The sequence below is a fragment of the Populus trichocarpa genome, chromosome 17, assembly GCF_000002775.5.
Source record: "Populus trichocarpa isolate Nisqually-1 chromosome 17, P.trichocarpa_v4.1, whole genome shotgun sequence".
Lineage (NCBI taxonomy): Eukaryota > Viridiplantae > Streptophyta > Magnoliopsida > Malpighiales > Salicaceae > Populus > Populus trichocarpa.
In genome coordinates this window covers 5,570,872-5,596,586 of record NC_037301.2, presented here as the reverse complement: position 1 = coordinate 5,596,586, position 25,715 = coordinate 5,570,872, and the positions used below count along the sequence as shown (strand labels likewise).

At 33.1% G+C, this 25,715-nt stretch overlaps 2 protein-coding genes across 7 annotated transcripts; one reads left to right on the top strand and one right to left on the bottom strand.

Annotated features, from left to right (window-relative positions):
• Positions 1–2,964: 2,964 nt before the first annotated feature.
• LOC18107221 (ABC transporter I family member 11, chloroplastic) lies at positions 2,965–9,673 on the bottom strand. 6 transcript variants are annotated; one of them, XR_002979555.2, is made up of 11 exons: positions 9,444–9,673; positions 9,235–9,314; positions 9,104–9,155; positions 8,887–9,020; positions 8,656–8,770; positions 8,423–8,509; positions 8,286–8,334; positions 7,550–7,634; positions 6,914–7,038; positions 5,291–5,444; positions 3,729–4,035 (listed from the first exon to the last, which is right to left on the bottom strand). XR_002979555.2 is itself a non-coding variant. In XM_024592303.2 (10 exons), exons 1-9 carry the CDS (start codon positions 9,585–9,587, stop codon positions 6,960–6,962), a joined length of 825 nt encoding a protein of 274 aa, XP_024448071.1. In that variant the 5' UTR covers positions 9,588–9,673; the 3' UTR covers positions 2,965–3,374; positions 6,914–6,959. The 6 variants fall into 6 exon arrangements, 3 of the variants coding, with proteins under 3 accessions (XP_024448071.1, XP_024448070.1, XP_024448073.1); XR_008057832.1 differs by lacking the exons at positions 3,729–4,035; positions 5,291–5,444 and adding an exon at positions 2,965–3,374 and having other exon boundaries at positions 6,626–7,038; XM_024592303.2 differs by lacking the exons at positions 3,729–4,035; positions 5,291–5,444 and adding an exon at positions 2,965–3,374.
• Positions 9,674–19,864: 10,191 nt separating this feature from the next.
• LOC18107220 (uncharacterized) lies at positions 19,865–24,795 on the top strand. Its single transcript, XM_006373155.3, has 5 exons — positions 19,865–20,012; positions 20,114–20,238; positions 20,619–20,818; positions 23,336–23,565; positions 24,255–24,795. The coding sequence occupies exons 2-5, from the start codon at positions 20,147–20,149 to the stop codon at positions 24,531–24,533; spliced, it is 801 nt and encodes a 266-aa protein (XP_006373217.2). The 5' UTR covers positions 19,865–20,012; positions 20,114–20,146; the 3' UTR covers positions 24,534–24,795.
• Positions 24,796–25,715: the final 920 nt, after the last annotated feature.

Genomic DNA, 25,715 nt, shown 5'->3' with positions numbered 1-25,715 from the left:
TTGTAATTATGAACACTAAATGATTGAGGGTGTGGAATGAGACAAACATTGTTTGAAACCTGTGTAGATATGGTATGGACACAATCAAGTAAACTATGATTATCTTTATCTTCCTCATCACGTGCATGTGGTAAGGGGTCAAAAAGCTCAACATGTTGCTCTAAACTTATGATGTGCTGGACACCAAGCATGTGGGATGAGGAATCAGGTAGTTTAGGAGGACTAATATCATGAGACTCTTCTAAGACCATACTCATCTCTATAGGCGATTCCACTGAAGAGTTCCCTAAAACTTCCTCTACCATTAAAGCAGACATATCAGACTCTTTCTTAACCTCATTCTCAAGCTCATGTGGACTCATTGTGTTGGGTCCCTCTTCTTGCACATCCTCATCATCTAGGTCACTAAAATCCTCAAGATTAGGCTCATACACTTCAAGCCTACAATATTCCTCTTTACCTATATCCTTATGTTTTTGGATGACTAAGGGTTTAGAGGTGCAATCTAAAGAGATATGACCAAAACCTAAACAATTAGTACACTTAACCTTTAAACTCACCTTAGACACTTCATTGATAACTCGTTTGTCCTTATCTTTCTTACAAAGTTGGGCGCTACTAGGATTAGGTCTGTGGGGTAGAGCACCTAACAAAGAATCACTACTTCTGAATTGGGACCTAGTAGGGATACTATAAGAGCCCTGACGATTCATCCACTGATTCTTCGTGACCAACTTGTAATCTTGAACTAAGGTATAAGCTTGGTTAAGGGTAGATATACCTTGAAATTCAACTTCTTTTCTAAGATCATCATTTAAGCCTTTACAAAATCAACGCAAAGTCATGGTTTCATTCTCTCTTATGGCACATCTAATCATGTAATCGTTAAACTGCGTTATATACTCATTGATAGACTTATTCACTTGTCTTAGATTGTTCCATTGATCTAAGAGTTTATTCCTATAAGACTGGGGTAGGTACTTCTCCTGAAGTTTTTGTTTCATTTTAATCCAATCAGTTATAGGAGGTTTACCTCTCATCTCTAAACAATCCTCAACATCTCTCCAATAAATTTTGGCTTCATCAATGAGTTTCATCTTAGCAAATCTAACTTTTCTATTATCAGACAAGTTATGTCACTCAAAGAATCTATCCATATCACGAATCCACATATCAAATATCCAAGGGTCATGACGACCGTCAAAAGTGGGAGCTTCTATTTTGTTAGGACTCCAGACTCGCTCATCAAAGTCATCGTGTTTAGAGTAACCTAAATGATAGTCATATTGGTGGCGCTCAGAGTGAACTTGTCCATAATGATTATTCTTGTGATATTTACTGGTCTTTGAGTGCCTTATTCGAAAACTCTCTTGGGGCTCAATTCTTCTAAACATGGTGATCACCTAAGTTTGCAGTGCCCTTTAAGTGGTCATAAAAATATGACTAAGGGTTAAGTCTACGGTAAGTGTAAACTTAAGTTTGGATACTGGATGATCATGACACAAAAGCATGCAACACTCACTTAGAAATGAAATTGAGATCACAATGGTTCTTGCAAGTGAAGTCACAATACAAAAATAAAGCTAATTTTTTTTTATTTTTTTTATCTTAAATGTGGAGATTAATCAAGAACAAATTACACTAATAAAATTGTAAGCATGTAATACTAGATTCTTAAGTGTAAATGATTAATCAAACACGATGTCATAATCAAGAATTCATAATTATCAAATAGAATAAGATATTAGCTATCACTGATGAAAGAGGTTAATGAACAAAAATTAACAACTAAAAATGCTAGGTGAGATATTTTTTTTATGATTTTTTTTGGCACAAAAGTAATATTAATGATAACTTTAAATGAAAATTCCAAAACCAGGTAAAATTCAATAAATCAAAAGCTAGACTGAGTCACTAACTATATTTGACGGGCGGAGCTGGAACTTGCTGCCGCTGACATGAAAGACTGGATGATGTGGCGGATTATGCTGACATGGCAGTAAAAGATTGCATGGCAGCTGACATGGCAGGATAAGCTTAAGTGGCTGCTGACGCAGATGCTGCTTAAGAGTGATGAAGCAGCAGGTGACGTGGTGATGACGTGGAAGGTGACGCGGCGATGACATGGTAGGGTGAATTATTTTGTGTGGAGAGCTTCTGTTTCCTTCTTCCTTGCCTTCTGTAATTTGTTGCCACTGCTGACGGCAACGGCGCAAGATAAGTGGATCTGTGATTCTGCTTGGGATCGGCGATGCGAGGAAAGGGTTGTGATGTCTGTGATGTCGCTGCTGGACGGGGGCTTGTTGAACCGTTGTCGCTGCTGAAGGCGAGGGCACTGTGGATGGTGGCAGACGAAGATCTGTTGCGCTGCCCTTGCTGCGGTGAATCACCAGTCGGTGCTGGCTGTGGTGGGTTTGTGAGTGGCTGTGGCTGGTGGTTTATGAGTGGTTGTGGCTGGTTTGGTTGCTGAAGTCGAAGGTCTGCTGTGGAGGTGTCGCTGATCTGTATCGGAGGTAGTAAATCGGCATGGATCTGTGGGCTGATGCAGTGGTCTTCTCGGTGGTGGTGGGTCTACCGCTGTGATTGGCTGAGGCGCCGCTGATGGCAAGGGCGCCGCTGCTGATGGATGTCATTGATGATGAACAGTGACACTTTTGATTTGGGCGGTTGTTTGCTGGTGGAGAAGATGAACAGTGTTTTCCTCTCTTTTTTTTCAATCAGAACAGTAGGACTTTTTTTTTGCACAGTGAACAGGGAACAATTTTTTTTTTTTTAAGATCAATCTAGGGTTAAACGTAAACATATGGATCGTTTAATTGTAAGAACAATTAAAAGTCATGCTCTGATACCAAATTTGATGCGGGACAATAAATAATAAGAATTAAAGCCGGGAAAAGAAAGATGCTTTTAAAGAAGAAGCTGAGAAGAGAAAGCAAAGAAAGAGAAGAAAGGGCATTGGAGATATGCAAAATCTGCAAATTTTCATTAATCATCAAAAGTCCCTTAACATTTAGAAAAGTAGGATATAAATACTAAAACCCTAACTAGAACAAGCGTTTGAGCTTATAGCCCACTAAATAAAATACCTAACAATAATTAAATCAAACCCAATAAATAAAACCAAATTAATAAACCTTAACTAAAAGTTCATATAAATTAAACCCAAAAACATAAGTTAAAGCCCAATCTCTCAATTGTTTGGGCTATCCTCCATCGTCTATGATCATTCGCGTGCATAAATAGTATTTCGGGTTCGGTGTCCCCATCATTCTTCTTGGATCCAAGTCAATTGATGGGGTCCAAAGCCATATGAACAACTTGAAACTGCCTTATTATGGTCATAGTTGCAGTAATTCAAGAGCAAACGGGGAATACTGGATTAAAACAGATGCAGGCTGTAAGTACTAGCACGTCTTGACCTTCCAAAAATATAGAACATGTAGATGATAGCATTTGGTTTACTTCAAGTATAGATAGCTGACTATGGCACCATTAATCATTTGTTACAATATGCATAGATGAATAAAATGTTAAACATTTTAATTCCTTATCCATGCACTCAAAACCCATTTATTTACAAGCAAAAGAAGTTCATAAAAACTGCATTAATGGGAACAAGATATGCCAAAAGCAGCAATAATGAAAGAGTCAAATTATTTACACATATGGTCATATTAAGAATATCTGACACAAACAAGTAGGAAGCTCACTACTGAGCTTGCAATAAATGTCCACCAGAATGTCACCATTCATTTATTTATTTTAACATCCAAGTACAACACCATTTTTCAAAAACAAAATTTAATACAATAACTCAGACTCTCAACTGGTCATTCAATTTCAAGATGCCGAGTACACCATCATTGTTCGTGAACAAAATTTAATTCAATAACTCTCTAAACTGGTCATTCAATTTCTAGATGCTATATCATCAATAATTTCCACCTGAACTCAACTAAGCATTTTTCTTCATTCTGTCCTATCTACGGCCACATACTTCATCAGTTACGAACATAGGATCACCTACATATCCACCTATACATAAAACCAATGTACATTTATTTATTGACAGCATATTTATATTGATTGTAAAAGAAAACAGATTCTACATTCTTATCGAATATTCAGATACATAATCTTGTTTTCTCACAATATTTTCAGTTGAAACGTCTTAACTCTTTTGAATACATTCTACTACATTATGATATCTGGTTGAACATGAATCAAACTTGCAGGGAAAGGAAAATTCCAAAACAGGTAACCAACACCCGAGTAAACAATTTTCTGCTTACTATTACTATTTTTCCTCAAAGCAGACTAAAATTTAAAATTAGATCTTCAACGCACAATCAAAATTATATTGTGACATGTTGACACATAAATCAACATTTCTGCCAAAAAACAAAATAGAAAGTAAAAGAAACAAATTTAAGATGAATTTTCATTTATTATGTCAAACATTATTAGCAGACAACCATTCATGTTCCAAGATAATTTAAATTGTCTACTTAGGCCAGACATCCAGCCATTAAATTAGTCAATCATTCAATAGTGTATTTCCCTATGTATGCTACCGCATTGATAGTATTTTTATCTTTAAAGAGCTAATTTGACCTCATTGTGATCATCAAGGTGAATTACTGATATGATTACGCTTATTGATGCACATATCTAACCCTTTTCCAGTATTGATAATGTAGATTTGGTGCTGGAGCTGTAGCAAAGGAGCTAAAGCATACTTGCAATATGCTGTTTGATTGTATCATCTACATTCATATGTATTTGTGAGTGATTGTAATGGTCATGAACACAAGGAGATGTGAACAATATATGGTATGCATCTTATCTCTCTGTATAATAATAAAGCTGCGAAGACTAAGATGTAACCAACTTAATTAGTAGACATGATTGGTATTTTTGCATGTTCCATTTGAATTATTGAATTATCATTCTCTTTCCAAACAAGTGATTATTCAGGAAATCAGTTTCTTCAGACGCGAGAAGGTAAGATTATTAAGGGAGGAGCTTATGTTGGGCATATGACGCCAAATCAAACTTCATCTGAAATTAAGAAAAAAAAAGTTATTGATATAGCTAAGGCTTTCAAGGTCTTGATGATTTATTATTAAAAAAAAAATCAAGCTGATAAAAGGGAACAGACCTGTACACTAACATGTCAAATTTGTTAACTCAAAGCATAGAGAAAGAGGCAAAAAGGAGATAAATAGCTGAAATAAAACAAGAGCCTTCACTTGCTAAATTTTACATCTCTCATTGAAGTAACACCTACCCTTCTTAGACCTACAATTTCATTAAGCAGTTTACATTGGTAATGATATTCTAAGAGACCCGCCATTATGGCCAGTTGTGCTCTCTTAGCCTCCAAATGATAGTAAAACATCGTTCCCCTCGAACCATTACAATAACTACAATTTCACCATCTTCTGCAAGATGTTAAAAATATGTGATAGTATATGGAAGGGTAGCACTGAAACATTTCTCATTGTTCAACTGTAACATTGCACGGTTCTGTACTAAGGGAATAAATTGAAATCTAAGTTCTATTTTGGAGTAAACTAGTAGTTGGTCCTTTTCTTTTCACAAAGCAAGCCAGTGTTTATTGGTCCCAAGGCCACTATCAAGCCCATGCAAACTATTTATATTAAAATGCCCCTCAAATCAACTATTTCCCGTTTTTATGGAGTCCGACACCTCAAATTTGGGATGGAAACCCAACATTCAAGTTTCCAAAATTCACCTACCAAAATTCATCTAATCAAAATCGTTAAACAATCTATTTAGAATCAAATATGATAGTGAGCGGATAGCTTGAAAACAGTGCATCAAATTCCAAACTGTTGGAGGTAGTGTTAGCAAAAGCACCTAAGGCATGCCTGATGCACAAGGCACTAATCTGTGATGGAAAGGGATTTTAAGGGTAAAAGCCAGGTGATTTCAATCAAGCATGCATTAAGCAAGAGAAGCACATGCCTAGGGACTTACAAAGAAGCACAAAACTCATGCCTAATTAAACTTCTTGTATGTTAGGTTTCTAGCTTGTGTAGTTGATTTTTAATATACCTTTGTACTACCCATGTGACTTCTATTTATTTACTTGAGAGAGTGGGAGGAAACCTTTTACTGATATGACACGTCAATCCACTAACTATTTTTGTCAAATTTATTCATTAGAAAAACCAAACTAATTGTGAAAGAAAAACAAAAGAGAATACGTCAATTTGAAAAGTATGGTTTATTTGGACAAAAGAATTTGACTTTCATACAAATGATTTTTTATTCTTTTTAATTATTATACTGTTGTTTTTATTACTTTCTTTTACTGCTTAGCGAAATCATTCACCCTCTCTTAGTTAATGATGGTCATATTTTATTGACATAATTGATGCTAAGGAAAAAAAATATTATTTTGTTATTTTGCTAGCTTATTATCTCTCTATTCTATTCTGATAGAATCAAAGTTAAAAGATTATTCATTTTCTAATTAATCTATTATCAAGATAAGAAACAAACATCAGGGCTATTAATGTTTTTCTTATTTTCTTCTTAAAATTAATATTTTTCTTTACGTTATTATGCATATATATGAACTACAGTAAGTATTCACCTTCTTATTCCTAGACAAACACCTGCACCTTGAGCCTAGGTTCCAAGAAACCTTCATGCCTAGATGCATTTTAAGCTTTAAGAACAATGGTTGGAGGTTGGTACCTACGCAGATTAGAAAGCAACAGGTACTATCAAGGATCCAATTCTCTCTCAAAAAAGAACGAAAGAAAGAAGAAAAATACTATTAAGGATTTGGATTTTAGCAGCAAGACATGTTTCTGATATAATTTCCAAAAATTCCAGCTTTTGGCATAAACATATAGAACTAGAACCATTCAGGTCAAACCTCATAGCATAACATGTGGTAAGGTAGGCAATAGTCCACTCCAAGGTTACACTGGAAGAAGCTCTTCCCTCAGAAATCCGCCCATTTCCATCCTCCAGGAATGATCAACTAGAGCTGCTAACTCTCTGGAAGAGAAACCAGAAGCTCTATCAGTAAAAGTAGCACCATATGCATATAGTGGAAAGAGACACATGATGAGCAAATACAAGTGGTGTCCTATGATAGGTGAAGGTTCAATAAATTAGTTTGCGGTATCTGTAAATTAAACTATATTGGATTCAGGAAATCAGGCTCAGATACAAAGCAATAAGAAGAGCTTGCTTGGTGGAGCCTCTAAGCGTTCTAACGAGATTACCAATGTCTTTGTTTATGAACAACAGAAACTAAAAATACAGTTATTATAACCCATGCAAGTTATACAACAACATCCATATAATTCTTATGAGATTACTTATTTCTGAAAACAAGAACTAGAAATACAGTTATTTGAACAGCTAAAATATGACGGCACATAAAGCATTAGTATAGAACCATACAAACAAGAAAAACAGTATGTTAACAGAAAAGGAAGGTGGGCATTTCAGAAGAAAAGGTCCAAAAGACAAGACTCGGATTTGGACAGTTAAACAGACTTACTTGAGATCATGACTGACAACAAGGATAGTCAATTCCTTCTTCAAGTGCTTCAAAAGCTTTACAACATCTGCACGTGCCTTCCAATCTGATAACCAAAGCGTGTAACAAAACAAACTCACTACAGCATAAAAGAATGAACGAATGAAGAAGCTAGGTGGATATACTGAAACCCTATAATGGACATGTGTTAAATGCCCATCACTTCAAATCTCAAGAAAAGCTTTTAATAACTAATAACCATGAGGCTAAACATTGCATTTTAGAATTTGACCCACAAAAGGGATCAAATTGAGTTTGAAGTTAAAATTATCCAAATTGAAAAAAGTTGAAGTGACACAACCAGTCTTGATAGCAAGGTGGTACCAGTCCTTTTTAGAGAAGTCAAAGACCCAAATTATTGGGGCAGAGAGATATGGTAAGGGGTACCACTGATGTGTAGTTCGGTATCACTGATGAAAAGAAAGGAAATAATAGAAAATTCAAATCCATAAGTTGGTCATCAAATAGCTGAAGTTTAGGCATCGAGATCAAACATGCTCAGAGCAGGCCTCTCTTGACTCTTAATTGCTATAAATATTCATACATTTAAAATTTGAGAAAACTGCATTTACAGGTTCAGGTGTTCTTAAATTCTGAATAGCTTCAAAAAGATCACACTAACCATCCTCAGTGAGTTTAACAAGAGGGAAGACAAGGAATGGTTTAGGAACCAAAAATTACTGAGTGTGACCCCTACCTAGACCAGCAAGAGGCTCATCCAATATCAACAGATCTGGGACTTCAACCTGAACATTAGATCGAGAACATTCATTACTCAAAGCATGCTACGAGTATAAAGGTTGCAAAACTACCTAATTACATATAGGTTCTTACCAATTGAATAGCCAGGGCAAGCCGACGTTTATATCCACCACTTAGCGAGTGAGGATCTTTATCCAATGAGATCCCATTCAATCCAACCTAAAGTTATCATTAAATTAAGTACTGTGTTAAGAACTGGCATCAAGATGTAATGTAATGTATCATAGACAACCTCAAGAAAAAAATGACCAGAAAAAGAAAAGGTAAAACATGATCACTTTTTTTATTAAAAAAAAAACAGGTACCCAATTTACAGCTCTTTGCAGATTCAAAGCAAGATGCTCCCTTAATTGAACGCTGCTCTTTCGCCTTGGCCACCCAAATGTAACTTCATCAGCAATAGTGTCAGCCACAAAGTACCTAGCTTGCAGTAGACAACATTCTTGAAAACTTAACTGTATATAAACCTAAAGCCGGAAATGGCTCGATGTAGATAGCAAGAATTCTAAATTTCCAAATTATCAAAGGACGAATACCTCTCGGGAAATTGAAAGACAATACCAACTTTTTCAGGAGATAGCTGTTCAGGCAATTGGTTTGGATTTCCATCATTCCCATATCTTTGAACACAAATCGAACCTGACGTTGGTTTGCTTATCCCGGAAAGAAGCTATAAAAAATAAAAACACAAAATTACAAATTACAAGAAGGACCAAAACAACATTTCCAATTCAATTAACGGCAGTTATAAACCTGCAAAAGAGTAGTTTTTCCACTCCCACTTTGACCAAAAATCAAGCCAAAACTACATCAATCAGAGCAAGAAGAATAAGATTCATACAGCAAAACACAACATTTAATTAATTAACGGATTAAGTCATTACCTTCTCTCTGGAAGCGAAAAGGTAACTTTATTTAGGAGATTAAGCTCAGTCCCTGGAGGTCTATAGCTAACATCCTTAACCTGCAATTAACACTTGATGATTTTAATTAATCCTACAGTGATTAACTATTAAAAAAAAAAGCAAACAGGAATCATCATCAGCAGCTGCTGCTACTGATTAGGAAAAAAAACAGAAAATTAATTACTCGCCTCAAAGCAAGAGTAGCCGCAGTAGATTTTGTGATTTTGTGGAATTCTAATAAAATCGAGTTTAGGTGAGACTCGTTGTGGTGATAATCGAAGTGGCTTGTGATTAATTGAGGACTGAACTGTTGATAAAGAGGAAGTTGCCATCTCAGAGGCGGGAGTTTCGGTTCAGATACAGGGACTGAACTGAGTGACGGTGGCTTACGCTGTATAATGCAGTGAAAACGTACAGTCGTTTTGTAATTTATAATCTTTTTTAGTCATTTTAAAACCTTTTATTTTGGAGCAACTTTTCAATTTCATAAAAGATACTTTTTAAAAAAAAAAATTATATCAATTTAAATCAAAAAAAAAAAAAAACTTAACAGAATTATATATTTTTTTTTTGTCAAACCAGGGTATCCCAGGCGCTGGCCCAGACTAATCTCTCAGCCCGGGTGGCAAGGTCTCCCCAAGCGTCCTTCTGCAGATGAAGAAGAGGGTCGAACCCCCAACTTCGTAAGCGACGAGAGCATGCCTACCGCTCCGCTGGGACCTCTTGGGTTAACAGAATTATATATTGAGTAGATATCATTTAAATTGTAGAAACATATTAAAGTGTTTCATAATTATTTTATGGAATTATTGAGTCATTTACCCTTTTTTTTTTTACAGAGACTTTGTGAACATATATTAAATAGTATTCTTCTTGATATCATGCTAATACCACTGTTATTAAACCCGGCCCGGCCCGGCGGATCGACCCGGGACCCGGTCGACCCGGTGGCTGGACCGGTCCGGGTTTAACAAAAGACCGGCTGTGGCAACAGCCCGGCCAAACCCGGGCGACCCAGTGGGTTGACCCGGGACCTAGGCGACCCGGGCGAACCCGGACGAGACCCGGTTTTTTTTTTTTTTTTTTTTCAAATGTGGGATTTGAAACACATTAGTATGTATACTCTATGTTCCCAAGAAAAAAGTCATGTTTTTTCAATGTGGGATAAAAAAACCTTTTGGTTTAAATACTTCAACTTAAAAGGATAACATAGTATTTTTTCAATGTGGGGTTTGAAGCTCTTTCATATATATATATATACACTATGTTCCCATGAAAAAAACCATGTCTTTTCAATGTGGGATAAAAAACCTTTTGGTTTAAATACTTCAACTTAAAAGGATAACATAGTATTTTTTCAATGTGGGGTTTGAAGCTCTTTCATATATATATATATACACTATGTTCCCATGAAAAAAACCATGTCTTTTCAATGTGGGATAAAAAACCTTTTGGTTTAAATACTTCAACTTAAAAGGATAACATAGTATCTTTTCAATGTGGGATTTGAAGCCCTTTCATATATATACTCCATGTTCCCATGAAAAAAGTTATGTTTTTTCAATGTGGGATTCGAAACCCATTAGTATATATACTCTATGTTTCCAAGGAAAAAGTTATGTTTTTTCAATGTGGGATAAAAAACTTTTTTAGTTTAAATACTTTAACTTAAAAGCTTAACATAATATCTTTTTAATGTGGGATAAAAAACTTTTTAAAATATTCTTTTAAACTTCATAATATGTATAATTTATATTTACATGGATTTTTTCATATGAAATATTAAAACTTTATTTTTTTTTTAATTTTTCCGGGTTAATCCGGGTTGACCCGAGTTGACCCGGGTTGACCCCTGAAACCCGGGACCCGGCCCCTTGGCCGGGTCAACCCCCGGGCCGGGTTTAATAACTATGGCTAATACGAATAAAGGCCAATGATTTTAATATTATCAAGATTTTAATAAAATAATTTAGAATGATTATTTAATTTTTACTGAGATTTTCATTTAGTTTGACTTGAATAATGATGTGGAATAGATAGATATTGAAAAACATGCATAACCTTTCATGAATTACCAAAATTATTTAGCAACTAAATATATAAAATTTATTTTTATTTTTAAATATTATTAGATTTTAGGATCCTCCATGATCCATTCTTATCATTGTTTTTACAAATTTAAATAATTAAATAATTTTTTATGGATCATTCATGAATTATGTATTTTTATCATGAATGGTATTGTGGTGGTGGTTGTTTTTTAAAGTATTTTTGTTTAGAAATATATTGAAATAATATTTTTTTTATTTTTTAAAAATTATTCTTGATATCATCACATCAAAATAATCTAAAAACATAAAAAAATAATTTAAAGCAAATAAAAATTTAAAAAAAATTATTTTTTTAAAAAAATATTTTTGAAACGCAAAAACAAACGGACTCTTAAAATGCATCATCTTACCAAATGCACAACAATCCTACTATAGTAGGTAACTTTCAAGAGGTTCTAAATTTGAATCTTCCCCTATTTTTATTATATTACAAAAAAAAATATCATCTTCCATCAATTAATTGTTATTTGTGATTCATTAAGAGAAGTTTAAGTATAAATGTATCATGATTTTTTTTCTTGTTGGAAATTTGTTTAAATTAGTTAAGGAGAACATTTGAGATCAAATTAAAAGTGAGATTTACTCACTTTTTAAACTAAATTTTGTTGGAATTTAATCTCCAACATATATTTTTTAACATGATTTAAATAAAATATGGAAGAATGAGAAATTGATCTCAAAGAATTCTAGGTTGGCATGTTTTGGTGAAACCCAAAACCCTCTAAAGAATTTTATTCCACTTTGGAAAGAAAACAAAATTTTCCTAATATTTATAAAGTGGGTAATTGAAAAGTTAAAATTGAACTCAAATAACACCCAGGCTTTTAAAGATGAGAGGTTCTAGCAAAGTGGGCTTCAGGATTAAACGAGTGTGCACGCCAACTTAGCTTGGGCATAAGGTGAGTTGAGTTTATTGTAAAATAATAGTTTGGGCCATAAATTTTTTTTTTTGCCAAATGAAATTTGAACTTGGGCCAGCCCAACTCATGGATGTTATCATAACCCAATTTTAGGTCCCCAAATTCTTTTATGTAACTTTTTTTTCTTTTTTAAAAGATTTAAAAATCCAAAAAGATTATTTGGGACACAAATAGATAAGCTTTTGAGTCGCAACAGGTCAAAATACCAGAAGAACAGTAAGATTGGAATATTATTGATAAGATATGCTTAATTAAGGACTTAGTTGAAGCAAAATTAAGTTTAAAAGTCAATTTAACCAAAATTAGAAGAATTAATTAAGTTCAAGGGCTTAATTAAAATTTCAATGGGTTTAATTGACTTAATTAAGGACTTAATTAAAGCAAAATTAAGTTTGAAAGTTAATTTGACCAAAATTAAAAGAATTAATTAAGTTCAATGGCTTAATTAAATTTTTAATGGGTTTAATTAACTTAATTAAGGACTTAATTGAAGAAAAATTAAATTTGAAAGTCAATTTGATCAAAATTAGAAGAATTAATTAAGTTTAAGGGCTTAATTAAACTTTTAATGGGTTTAATTTATTTAATTAAGGACTTAATTGAAAGAAAATTAAATTTCAAGGCCTAATTCAGGTCAATTTGCAATAATTAGAAGATTAGAGATCCGATTAAACTTTGAAGAGCCTAATCAGTGTAATCAAGGGTTTAATTGAAAGGAATTAGAAGTTTAAAGGGCCAATTGAAGATGAGATTAAAAATATCCAAGACCAAGGACCATGTTAAAAAGACACTAAAGTCAAGGATCTGATTAAAACATTCTAAGTGTGAAATTGAAAAAATTCTCAAAAATTAGGTTTAATTAAGAGATTAATTAAAAAAAACTTAAGAGAGTAGGGATTAAATTGAAGAAGATATTGTAGATGAAAAGCCGTTTATTTTTAAAATAGAAACTATAAATGAGATGTTGTTCAACTATTATTCATTTTCTTCTTTATTTTAACCCGAAAAGGTTATTTGAGTTGTTATGTTTCAACTCAATTTTATCCTTCATTACCTCACCAAAATACCTTAAAATTCTCCCCAAATAAAGTAATGGTTTCTCTCAACAAGATCAAACCATTGGGAATCAATTATTTAATCTCCAAAGACCCTAAAAATACTACTATGACCAATCTTAAACAACTCATGAAGAACATGTCTGAGTTGCACTTTTCTAGACTTCTCTACACCTTTATCCCTTAATTAATCAAGATTATAGGTGTCCAGATCAATGACCATGATGTTCCTACCCAATTCCAACCACTTAAATCTTCTTCCTTTACCCCCACAATTCAAAAAGCAATCATAACAAACTCACACCCTGTAAATCCCGAGATAATCAAGACTGGATTAAATTAAAGAAAATAAACTAAACTAAAAAGAAGTGGGGGCAAAACCAATACATTTAAAGAAAATGGAGTCTAAATGCAAATAAGAATAATTATAGAGCATAAATACTACTCTTCTTACCAAAAACAGATCTGCAACTATCGTGAAGAAAAAAGAGAGGGAGTTTTAGTATCTATTTTTTATAGATCAAGAGAGAAACACCAAATTTCAAGAACCCATCCAAGATTTAGGTTTATAGGTAAAAATAAACACTGGTAGGCAAGGGATTAACAAGAAAAAAAAATTGAACAAGAAGAGAAGAGGGGAGGGTCGGCTGTCATTAGAAAGAAAAGAAGGGATCGAGACCTTGATTCGTATCGGGTAAGATATTCTAAACATGGTCTTATGAGTTGTTTTAAAGTAGATTATGAATTGATGCCTGAATGTTAAATTATAGATTTGAGTTCTATAACTCCAGATATAGTTAAAAATCTGAGGAGATGTCAGACAGTAACAGTTCAAAAACGGACAGTAACAGTCCAAGTGTTTGTTGATGAGCAATTTTGACTATTTTAGAGGCAGAACTGGGTTCTCCTCAAATCATAGAACTTATAGCCTCATGTCTTATCTTTCCAACGACATAAATTTCTCTTGAATCGGAGTTCTATAACTCCAGATATAGTTAAAAATCTAAGGAGAGGTCAGACAGTAACAGTTCAAAAAACGGACAGTAACAGTCCAAGTGTTTGTTGATAAGCGATTTTGACTATCTTAGAGGCAGAACTGGGTTCTCCTCAAATCATAGAACTTGTAACCTCATATCTTATCTTTCTAATGACATAAATTTTACTTGAATCGGAGTTCTATAACTCTAGATATAGTTAAAAATCTGAGGAGAGGTCAGACAATAACAGTTCAAAAAACAGATAGTAACAATCCAAGTGTTTGTTGATAAGCAATTTTGACTATCTTAGAGGTAGAACTGGGTTCTCCTCAAATCATAAAACTTGTAGCCTCATGTCTTATCTTTCCAACAACATAAATTTCTCTTGAATCGGAGTTCTATAACTCTAGATATAGTTAAAAATCTGAGGAGAGGTCAGACAGTAACAATTCAAAAAACGAACAGTAACAGTCCAAGTGTTTGTTGATGAGCGATTTTGACTATCTTAGAGGCAGAACTAGGTTCTTCTTAAACATAGAACTTGTAGCCTCATGTCTTATCTTTCCAACAACATAAATTTCGCTTGAATCGGAGTTCGATAACTCCAGATATAGTTAAAAATCTAAGGAGAGGTCAGACAGTAACAGTTCAAAAACGAGGCAGTAACAGTTGGACAGTGACAGTCCAAATATAAAGAAAGGAATGATAACTAGGATTGGACAAAGAACGACAATAATAATGAGTGAAATGAGAAAAAACATAAAGTACTAAGAAATGACTGAAAGAAAGACTTATTGGTTATTGATATGGTTATTATAAAACATATCCTTGAGTGAGGAAAATTTATGAGATAGACCTGTGATTTGCAGGAGGGACCACAGGCATGGTGCAACAACAGTAGCAGGGGAGCACGAGTAGAGCTTCTATTGCAGGTAGGTGAATCACACCTTTACCTTCTACGTAAATTCCATGTTTTAATAATATTACTGATGTGAAATGTGAATTACCGAATGTATGTGTACTCAAGGGGAAAGGTTGTTGTGTGAATTGCTAAGTGATGAAATTATCACTAACAAATGAAATATGAGAAGTGTGATTTGAGGCGTAAACTAGCATACATTTAGTGTATGTTAGGATCCCGGGTAAGGGGATCGCCATGTTTGGACTAGCATACATTCAATGTATGGTAGGATCCCGGGTAAGGGGATTGCCATGTTTCGACTAGCATACATTCAGTGTATGTTAGGATCCCGGGTAAGGGGATCACCCTGCATCGACTCTTATGGGATGATGATGATGATACTAGTGAAAGGGGTATCGAAAATGAGTTAAACGAAGATAATCATGTTTGATCTTATAAAATCTGGAATGGAGGTTAATAGTGAAAGAGGGAACAATTATTAATAGTTTGAATAAGGAAGAGATTCTAATGAAAACCAGAAAGGAGAAAGGGAACAAAATATGAATGCATGTTACCCTTTTAAAATTGCTTGATTTTGTTTTGTTATTTCTTTTTATGTGATAGTCACCTTTCAATAATATATATTTTGTTTCAGGAACATCACATGTACGACAGGAATAGATCGTAACTTATGTTTCCCTTCTTGTAATTTAGGTTATAGGGGGTATACCTTTATATTTTGTAGACATGAAAATGTTTGTATAACTTAATTTGTATAATTAATGTTTAAACTTGATTGAATGAACTTAATCTCTGTAGTTCATGTAACCATCTTTCATGTCTAAGTATTTACTTTTATTTTCATCGATAATAATATTTTGTTATATAATGTATATCATGAATATCGTGGGTAATAGGTGTGAGAATATTGTGGAAATTGAAACCCAAGACGATTAGGTCGGGATTAAGTTATGACATGCGAGTTATTAGAAGTGTAAACATGCTATATATCAATAACTTGGGACCTTCCGGTATAGGGGGGACTCCGTCGAAATTTCGGTAAATTTTAATATGAAAACCATGAATATATATATATATATATATATATATATATATATATATATATATATATATATATATATATATAATTTCTCTGTTTTCGGTTGACATAAGAGTGTTGTTTTTTATCTCCAAGTAGGGGATGTTACACACCCCAATAACCAAAATTTTCAGATAGTGTAAGTAACTATTTTGACAACTAAAAAATAAGTTAATATTTCTTCCTTAGCTGTAATCAATCTTTGAGGAGATTCTACCATCTCACAAGCCCTAGAACTTTTTAAAGCAAATTCCAAGCCTGAGTTTTTATTTTTAGCTAAGGATATGTATGTCAAACACACACTAACATTTTTGTTTCAGCTTTGTATTTATGTTTTTTATAGGTGTTTTTCTAAATGCAACCTTAGTCAAATTTTAGATTTTCAAAGGGATCATTTTGCAATTAATTTTGAGTTTTTTAAATTGCTTTACCCTTTTATATTTAATATTTAGGATTGTAAATTTATACCTGAGACACTTTTGTAATATTAAATAAACTAATTTTTTTAAAAAAAATTTGAAAAACAACAAAAATCCTTCTTTAAAAAAATCTATTTGTGTTTTAAATTGCATATGATGAAGTTTATAAAAACAAATCATATTTGCATTTTAAATAAAAAACATAAAAGAAAAATGAAAGAAAAAGAGAAAAACCCAAAACAATATCTGCATGATTTATCATTTCTTGAAAGTACCAAAAAATTAAAAAATAATCTTTATATTTTGCATGCATCATAGACTCAATAACAAATTTATTAGGCCCATGAAAACTTGGTCTAAATTTAAAAAATATCAAAAAAATAATTTGTTTATTTTTATCAAGGATAATGATGACTTCATTGAGGAGTTTTCTATGGACTACGCTTTGTTGTTTGTATTTTTATTGTGTTTTAATTTAATTGGTTTATGTATTTATTTTTTGTTAGTGTATATGTCATGTAGCCAATCAGTTGGTTAAACGTGACATTGATTTTATTCATGTAAATATATTTAATTTATTAATAAAAACTTATTTATCTTTAATATTCATAAAATATTTGATTAATAAATCTAGAGTAAAAATAAAGTTATTAGAACAAAAATGCTTTGCAAAAAAATTTATAAAATTATTATAATTATGGGATTTCGATTGCATCAAAGTATTGTTTCTAAATGTTATTGATCAATGCTCTATTGAGAAATGATATTAATTAGAGTTGTTGAGACTAATACATATTATGTTCATTCCTCTATGAAAATAAATAATTGTCTTATAAACTGAGGTTTAAGGGATACTTAAAAATAACATGTACGTGTTTGTTAAATGACATGTATATTGAACTGACCCACATGAAAATTTCATATGGAGAGATCACATGTGCCAATGGAAATGTTCACGTGATTGTTGTGTAAGTGATTTTTAGACTTGAGATCACTAAATTATCTTATTGGAGAATTTTATATTTTGATCATGCTACTCGTTGTCGTAATTAAGGGTAACAAACGAGTAGATATTGAGTATAACATGAATTACATAAAGGTATTTGAATAATCAAAAGAGGATTAATCATTTTATGTGAATTAGAGAAAATATTTCATATGTTCTCAAATATTATTGATTGTAAATCCTTGCGCAAGGTAAAATGAGATTTACTAACCCCATAAATTCTCAAATATTTCTTGATATTAATTTATTAAGATTTTAAAACAATTAATTCTACAGTGTTAACATTCTATTAATTACTTACTTTTCGTGTTTGACTTTAAAGTAATAAACTAGGCATTTACTAACCCCATAAATTCCCCCCTGTCTGTTATTATTTAAAGGACAAACCTCCAAAAGTTGGTATTATTTTTGAAATTCCGTTCTAAATGTATTTTATAAGAATATAATTTTTTTTATTTAAAATTATATTTTTTATAATTTTAGATGATTTTGATGTAAAAAATAATTTTTTAAAATAAAAAAATTATTTAATATATTTTCGTGCTAAAAATATTATGAAAAATCTTAATCTCAATTAAGTTCTCAGATAATATTTAGTCTCAATTAGGTCTCTAATGTTTTGGTTAATCTTCAATGGAGTCCCCCATCTCTTTCTCGAGAAAAAAAAAATCTAACACCGACACATTTCTTTGCTTTATTTTCTTTGCGAGAAGAAAATCAAACACAGACACATTCCAAGTTGAATACTACTTTTTCATAAAGGTAAAAACGGCATCATTTAGAAGAAAAATTGAAATTTCAAAAACTTGTGAAGAGTATAGATAAAAAAAACTCAAAAAAGGAGATAATCTCTTTTTGGGAACTCAATGAAGGGCGACTTTTTTAAGGTGTGTGCTTTATTCATCAAGTTCACTCCTTGGAATTCCTAGCATTATTAAAATAAATTAAAGAGGTCCCTCCACTGGGCAATAGCGCCGCGCTAGTGGTTGTGGAGGGACTTGAGGCGTTGCCAAATCACGTGACACGATCATCCACTGCACGTGCAAATAAGACACATTATTTAAACAAGTAAATAGCTTAATTCATCATGTTTTAAGTTTGTATTTTTAATGGATATGAGTTTGATTTTTTTCAGTGCTACCGAAGACTTACATAATCGTTAATTTCAGGACTCATGAGATTAATCGAGATACATGTAAATTAACCCGAACAATCACATTAAAAAAAAATAAAAAATAAAAAATAAAAACACCGATTATTTATCTCAAGATGGTGAGAAGGATGGTTTCTTTCTTTTACAAATCTAGGGGGTGTTTGTTTTCTGGAAAGTAGTTTTCAAAAAACTACTTTCCAAACTTTCATGTGTTTGTTTGTTATTATAAAAGTTGGTCAACGGAAAACACTTTCCAGTCGAAGGAAAATTTGGCTTGGTTTCCAGGAAAGTGTTTTCCTTTAATTTTGAGTGGAAAACACTTTTCTGGTAGTTGTGAAAAATTTAGAAATGTCATGTTATTTGCTGATTATATCAAATTTGGTTCTCAAACTTTTGATTGCTATATATATTTTGTTTTGAATATTTGTTTTTCAATTTCATTCCTTAAAATTTAATTTTTATATTAAATTTGTTTTTTATTTTTATAATTGTTATTTGCTTTTCCCTTATTATTTTTAATTGAAATTTTTTATCTATCAAATTTGATTCTCATTCTTTTGATTGTTACTTATTTTATTTGAAATAATTTAAAAAATGTTAATTATTATTATTTTAATTTCTTCATCTTTCAATTTTTTTATTTTTTATATTTAATCTCTATTATTTTGATTATTATTTATTTTATTTAAGATAATTTATGAAATTATATTTTTTTTCAATTTCATTCTCATTCAACTTTTTAATTTGTAAGCTTTGTTCCTCATTATTTTAATAAACTTTTAAAAAATAAAACTTTAATAAGTTATTTTCCAACTTATTTTCCATAACATAACCAAACATTAGAAAGTGTTTTCGAACTTATTTTCTATTATACTATCAAATATTTAAAAATAATTCATTTTTTTAGAATTTATTTTTTTTAAAAAAATATTTTCCAAACAAATTGACGTGTAATAAAATTAAAAATTTTGCTGGGACACACAGCACAGCACAGAACCGAAATAAAAAGAAGACAACTCCACTCGTGACAGACGGACAGACACAGCTCTAGCATTCATACATTTGACGAGACATCACTCTTTTGTCTTTCACTTCATTCAATTAGTTTCGTGTCAGGTACCATCATCTCTGTGATAGAGAATTCTTTTCTTTCTTTTTAACGTGAATTATGTGTATTTTGGATGATGAATTATTTTGTTGTTGTTTTTCGTTGACAGGATTTCTTTTGAAATTCAAGTTTGGATTGGAGAATGGGAAGTGGGGCAAATAAAGTGTTGCTTACTTCAAATGGAGATGAGATTTCACAGAATATTGCCTTTCATTTGTTTAAACAAGGATGCAGGTTAAGAATATGTTTCGTTCTTTCTTTCAAGTTTAATAGTTTGGAAGCCAAAGGGAATGTTACCAAATGATGGTTTCAATCTTTGAATTTTACTTTCTTACGTTTATTATTTTTTTTCCTTCATGAAATCCAAAGCACTAATAGTTCCTTTCAAGGAATCTTTTCATTTGTTCTTTCAACAAAAATGGAATCTTTGCGGGCTACAATTGACAGTTGATTTTTTTATTATGCTTACGAAAGCAGAGGAAGGACTTTTTATTCTTAGGAAAAGACTGAAAGTAATGGTGAAGATGTTTGTGTTCTTTATTTTAGTACAATCTGACAGTCAACTGCTTTGATTGTTTTATTGAATAATATGTTATTTGGCGATGTATGATCAGATTGGTTTTGATGGGAAATGAGAAGGTTTTAAGGAGTATCGGCGAGAAGATAACAGGTGCAGTCAAAGGTGCTTTTCCAGTGGAGGCAGTTGAAATGGATATGGAAGAGGAAAGGGAGGCAAGTTTTGATGAGGCAGTGGATAAGGCATGTATAATTTTGGGAAATTTAGATGCTTTTGTGCATTGCTATACATATGAAGGTAATTCTCTCTCTCTCTCTCTCTCTCTCTCATCTTTATCCACACTGTAGATAATACTTTTATCTTGTTTGGTTGATAAACTGGGTATCGGGCCTTGGTCTGGTCTGGTCTAATCTTTGCTTCCATAGAATTTCCTATTCCACTAGATGGAATTTGAACCATAATATAGTTTTCTGGGTGTTACTTGTGGAGTTTTTTAATTTAAAGGTTGTAAGTTTTATTTTTTGTTCCGTCATCATTCATGATTGATGTGATCGACTACATTTTGTTTTCTTGGTTGTTGAATGATATTTGACTGTGACAATAATTTGGAACTTTATTGTAATCGCCCATAGCTAAAATACTAAGGCACTAGTTGGTATTTAACTGTTTCATTAGTTTTGATTCATCACCAAAAGTCAGCAGATTTTGGACCGTTTCTTCTTTCTTCCACATTCACTTTGAATGCAACTGCAACTCAATACTAAATGGATTCTAAAAGTACTGGTGAAACAATACTGAAACTCATGTCCTGTTCTCTTTTGAACTTCAAGTGTTTATTGGATTATGTCCAGTTATTAAAGGAATTGACAAGGATTAATGGCATCATTGGAAAGGACTTTAGAGCAGAATGATTACACTCAAACATCGGAGAATCAAGCTGAACAATATGCAGACTACAATTTTTTGCATCACTCAGCCTGCTATTTTGGTGGCGCAATAATCATTCAATTAATTTATTCAGAAGTTGAAGAGGAATATAAGTACATGAGTCATAATGTTTAGAAAGGAACAAACATTTGCCACAATTGAATTGGAGTAATGGTTTCCTTTTCCCTTGCCATTAATTTAATTAGATCTATGCTGTTTTCTCTTTGAGCTGGAAGATAGATGTGAGATTCTTCAACTTTGCATGCATAAGACATGTACAGATCTATGGTGCTGGCAGTAGTTTTGGTATCTAGAATAGTCGCAATTCATAAGTAGGATAGTCATTATTCAGGGTGGCAGCAATGACAGTTACAATGAGTTTGAAGCATGAGAAATACGAGGGTGGAGCAATAAGCTACTAGACACACTTCTTATATTTGGGAAAATACAGGCACTTTGCATGGCGAAAATCTAGAAATGAAAAATTGCCGGCAAATTCTACCAGTAACTCATACAAAGTTGAACACAAGCTTGCTTAATTTTCTCATCACTCCTCATCCATAATGCACAAAGGAACACACTCACGTATGCAATGTAGCATTCATATTTGGAGCATTCTTATGCAAGTTATGCTAGTATATAGTGTCCAAAGTGTGGGAAATTATTAGATACTAACGATGTATCACGCGCCCACTCACATAAACATGGGACGCACCATGGTAGCCATCTACAGACCCCACTTTCATGTGAGTGGATGAGTATTCCTTCAGGGGCAGTGAATAATTACTCGTAAAGTGCTCCCTTATAGTGTTGGTCACAGCAATTGGCTTATAGCTCAATGCTACTCTTACTAAGTAAAAGGGATGAGGTCTCGACTTCAAGTCCCACCTTTGCCAGTCATCTCTAATATTTTAAAAAATGTTAGTTACAAGACACAACTGGTGGAGGAAGTGTACACTTCTAGTCTAATTGGCTCTCATACTATCGTTTGCAATTTGGCTTCATGGTTGGCTAAATCTCTAATGTCATTGGTGGTGACACCAACTCTACAAAGTAAAGACAGGTTTTGGTTGAACTTGCTCCCTATAGCCAGTGGTGACAGTGTAAATTCAACAATTTAACCAAGTTGCAGCAAATCGATTGAGAACCTCTTTGGACAAAGTTTTATATTATTTTCACATCCAGCTGTGCCTTGGGAACCAAATTTTTGTCACCAACTTATGTTAGTATAGAAAGCTTGGTTCATATGTCCATGCCGTCCAAAATATGAGACCTACAAGTATGGGAGTTGAGTTGGGAGGGGTGTTCTATGCGCGTGTTTGTAAGATGGGTGCTCCACTTTCCATATAAGAGTTATAGGCAATGAGAGTCCTGGTGTGTGTGAGAATTTTGTGTATGATCTTTGTACTGTGTTTGGACTATTATAACCAAGTGCTTTATATTTTGTGGAGTTTTGTTGTTTCTTGCTTTATATTTTTACTGGGAATACATGTTTAGTATCTCCTAAAAAATATGCAATTTGAGAAATTATCAAATGTTTATTCTCCTTTACAGCATGTTTTTCTTGTGTTTCATTAGTAGACCCGCTCTTGTAACCCTATATCTCCATCCTGTAATTTGTTAGAAGTAGGTAGCTTAACCTCCAGGCTGTGCCTTTGGGACTCTCTTCTTTGCCTATTTCAGTGCTGCAAAAATAGTGGCTTCTTTATTGGAGTGGAAATGATTCCAGGATAGTAAATGTGAGGCTTAAGTGCACATTTTTGTTTTTATTTTTTCATTTCCAATCATACTATCAGTTTTATAAATTTGTTATGGTTAGATTTATGAAGTGCAGTTAGAGCTTGGAAACAAGAAAGAGAATTTATTACTTCGAATTTTGTGCTATAGGAAAGACGCAAGAGCCTTTGCAAGTAACAGAAAGTGAGTTTAAAAAGACGGTGAAAATAAATTTTATGTCTCCATGGTTTCTGCTGAAGGCTGTTGGAAAGAAAATGCAGGACTATAATTCAGGAGGCTCCATCGTATTCTTAACCTCAATAATTGGTGCTGAGAGAGGACTATATCAAGGAGCGGTGGCATATGGTTCATGTTCAGCAGGAATACAGCAATTAGTTAGAGTAAGTAAATGCGTTGGTATTTAATCATATTTATTTTTGTGTCTTCACAGTTATGCTAGGGTCCTGGGCCATGCACCAATGCTCATTACTGTATAAAAGTGTTACTGTGTTAGGATGATTAAGACCAGCACTGCTGGTTGAGGTTGTAAGGAAAGAGATTATGGAACTAAATTTCATAGAGTACTATGTGTTTGATGATAATGATGGCCAATTTCATATCTGTGTTTTTTTATAAGATCAGTTAGATTGGTTTATCAAATGAATAATTGATCGAAGAAGCGTCCTGTTAATACAGATGGATTGATTTAGTTTCTGTAACTTTGTTCTGGATAGCAAAAGGGGTTTATCTGGCTAGCTGTCCTAAACAATCCCTTTTAAATGGTAAAACGGAATTCTTTAAGTTGGACATGTTGCATCCACTTTGTCAGTTTAGGTTCAAGATCGTGAATATATCTCGTCTGTCCTCTTCTGATACATCATATGTGTGCAAGTCATGCGAAGTAAAGTTACCGCTTCGTTGAATGGACTTCCAAAGTTTTGCTTTCAAGCATCTTTTGAGTTCAATCTTGAGTAATGGCGTGGAGCATAAATGGTTTGCATTTCATCACACTGTTGATGCATTGTTATTTTTTTCATATCACGAAAGAGCAGAAATTATTAACACTGACATTTCTGGTGATTGCTTCCAGCATTCAGCCATGGAGATAGGGAAGTACAAGATCAGGGTTAATGCAATCGCTCGTGGTTTGCATCTAGAAGATGCATATCCTGTGTCAGAAGGGAGGGAGAGGGCTGAGAAGTTGGTGAAAGTGGCAGTGCCAATGCAGAGATGGCTTGATGTAAAAAAGGATATTGCATCAACCGTCATCTATTTAATGAGTGACGGTTCAAGATACATGACTGGGACAACCATTTTTCTTGACGGGGGCCAGTCCTTGGCTAGGCCTAGGATGCGCTCATACATGTAGGACTTATTTCTGGTGCAAAATCTGGATCAAGAAGAGAATCATGTGTTGATCCAGACAATCAGTGAAGCAGCTGGTCATTTATGTGTCTTGTCCGAGCGAGTTTGATCTCCAGGTAATATGGACTTCTAAGTATATTCGGAACTACTCTCATTCTTCACCTTAATTCATTAGCAAGTGCCCTTTGCGTCACATCTCTTGCTATTGTCTCCAGGCCACCTAATAAACTTGAAATAAAATAGCATAAAACGGATCAAAGACAGAATTTTTTCTTTCTTTTTTCTTTTATGGTTCTGCCTCCACGGATGCCTTAACAGGCAACTCCGCAAAATATCAACTGAGAAAACTGACTGCACTTTGTTAGTAGAGAGAGCTCCGTTCAACCGTCGAGAATTGTTAAGACCATTAATACACAGGTCAGAGTTTGGAATGATTAAGGTTAGACTAATTTTGTGCCACCCTCTGGAAATTTCAACTGTCCCTCGAATAGGCAGTGGTGGTACTGTTCATAAGCATTAAGGTCAGACAAACAAAGAGCATCTTCTGTATGTATAAATGATGACAATCTCTGAAATCGAGAGCCCGCGAAGAAGGTAAGCGCTACTCCATTTCACCATACAGATTAATTACTGGCTTCAATCAACCTCTAACAAATCAAAAATTTAGTTGCAATTATCCCTTGCTATCACGCATGTACATTGATGTCATGATAACATGGGATATTGCAGAAACACAAGCAACGTTGCTGTACAGCACAGAGTTGAAATTCCAAACCTAATCCGCACGTCCTTGTGATTTCGTGCTTCATTTAAATTAGTATGGAATCAATTACGCCACACAATGTTCCCGATGACATGCTTTAAAATGACTATGAATTCTAATTTAAAGAATCCACGATGATAATGGCTAATATGATTTAACAATGGAATTTATGATATAATATCTAAACTGAAATATTTTTTTATGAAAAGATAATAATTATATTAAAAATTTTATCCCTGAAAAGTTAAGTCAAACCACATATAATTCTTTTTAATATTTAAAGGATCATGACACGTTACTTAATGGTACACTTGATCTTCAATTATAAATCAATCAATTATTCAATTGATAATAAGTTAAATTGTTTAATTTATTTAATTCTAGTTTATTTATGATTATAATTTATATTTGAGTCAAGATACT

Excerpts from the sequence above, each read along its gene's own strand:
- LOC18107221 (XM_024592303.2), bottom strand. The coding sequence starts at position 9,587 with ATGGCAACTTCCTCTTTATCAACAGTTCAGTCCTCAATTAATCACAAG. Across the intron at positions 8,510-8,655 it reads TGCAAAGAGCTGTAAATTGG|GTTGGATTGAATGGGATCTC; the intron begins GTACCTGTTTTT and ends TGATAACTTTAG. Across the intron at positions 7,039-7,549 it reads GTTGTCAGTCATGATCTCAA|AGAGTTAGCAGCTCTAGTTG; the intron begins GTAAGTCTGTTT and ends TTTCTCTTCCAG.
- LOC18107220 (XM_006373155.3), top strand. The coding sequence starts at position 20,147 with ATGGGAAGTGGGGCAAATAAAGTGTTGCTTACTTCAAATGGAGATGAG. Across the intron at positions 20,239-20,618 it reads TTGTTTAAACAAGGATGCAG|ATTGGTTTTGATGGGAAATG; the intron begins GTTAAGAATATG and ends ATGTATGATCAG. Across the intron at positions 23,566-24,254 it reads GAATACAGCAATTAGTTAGA|CATTCAGCCATGGAGATAGG; the intron begins GTAAGTAAATGC and ends GATTGCTTCCAG.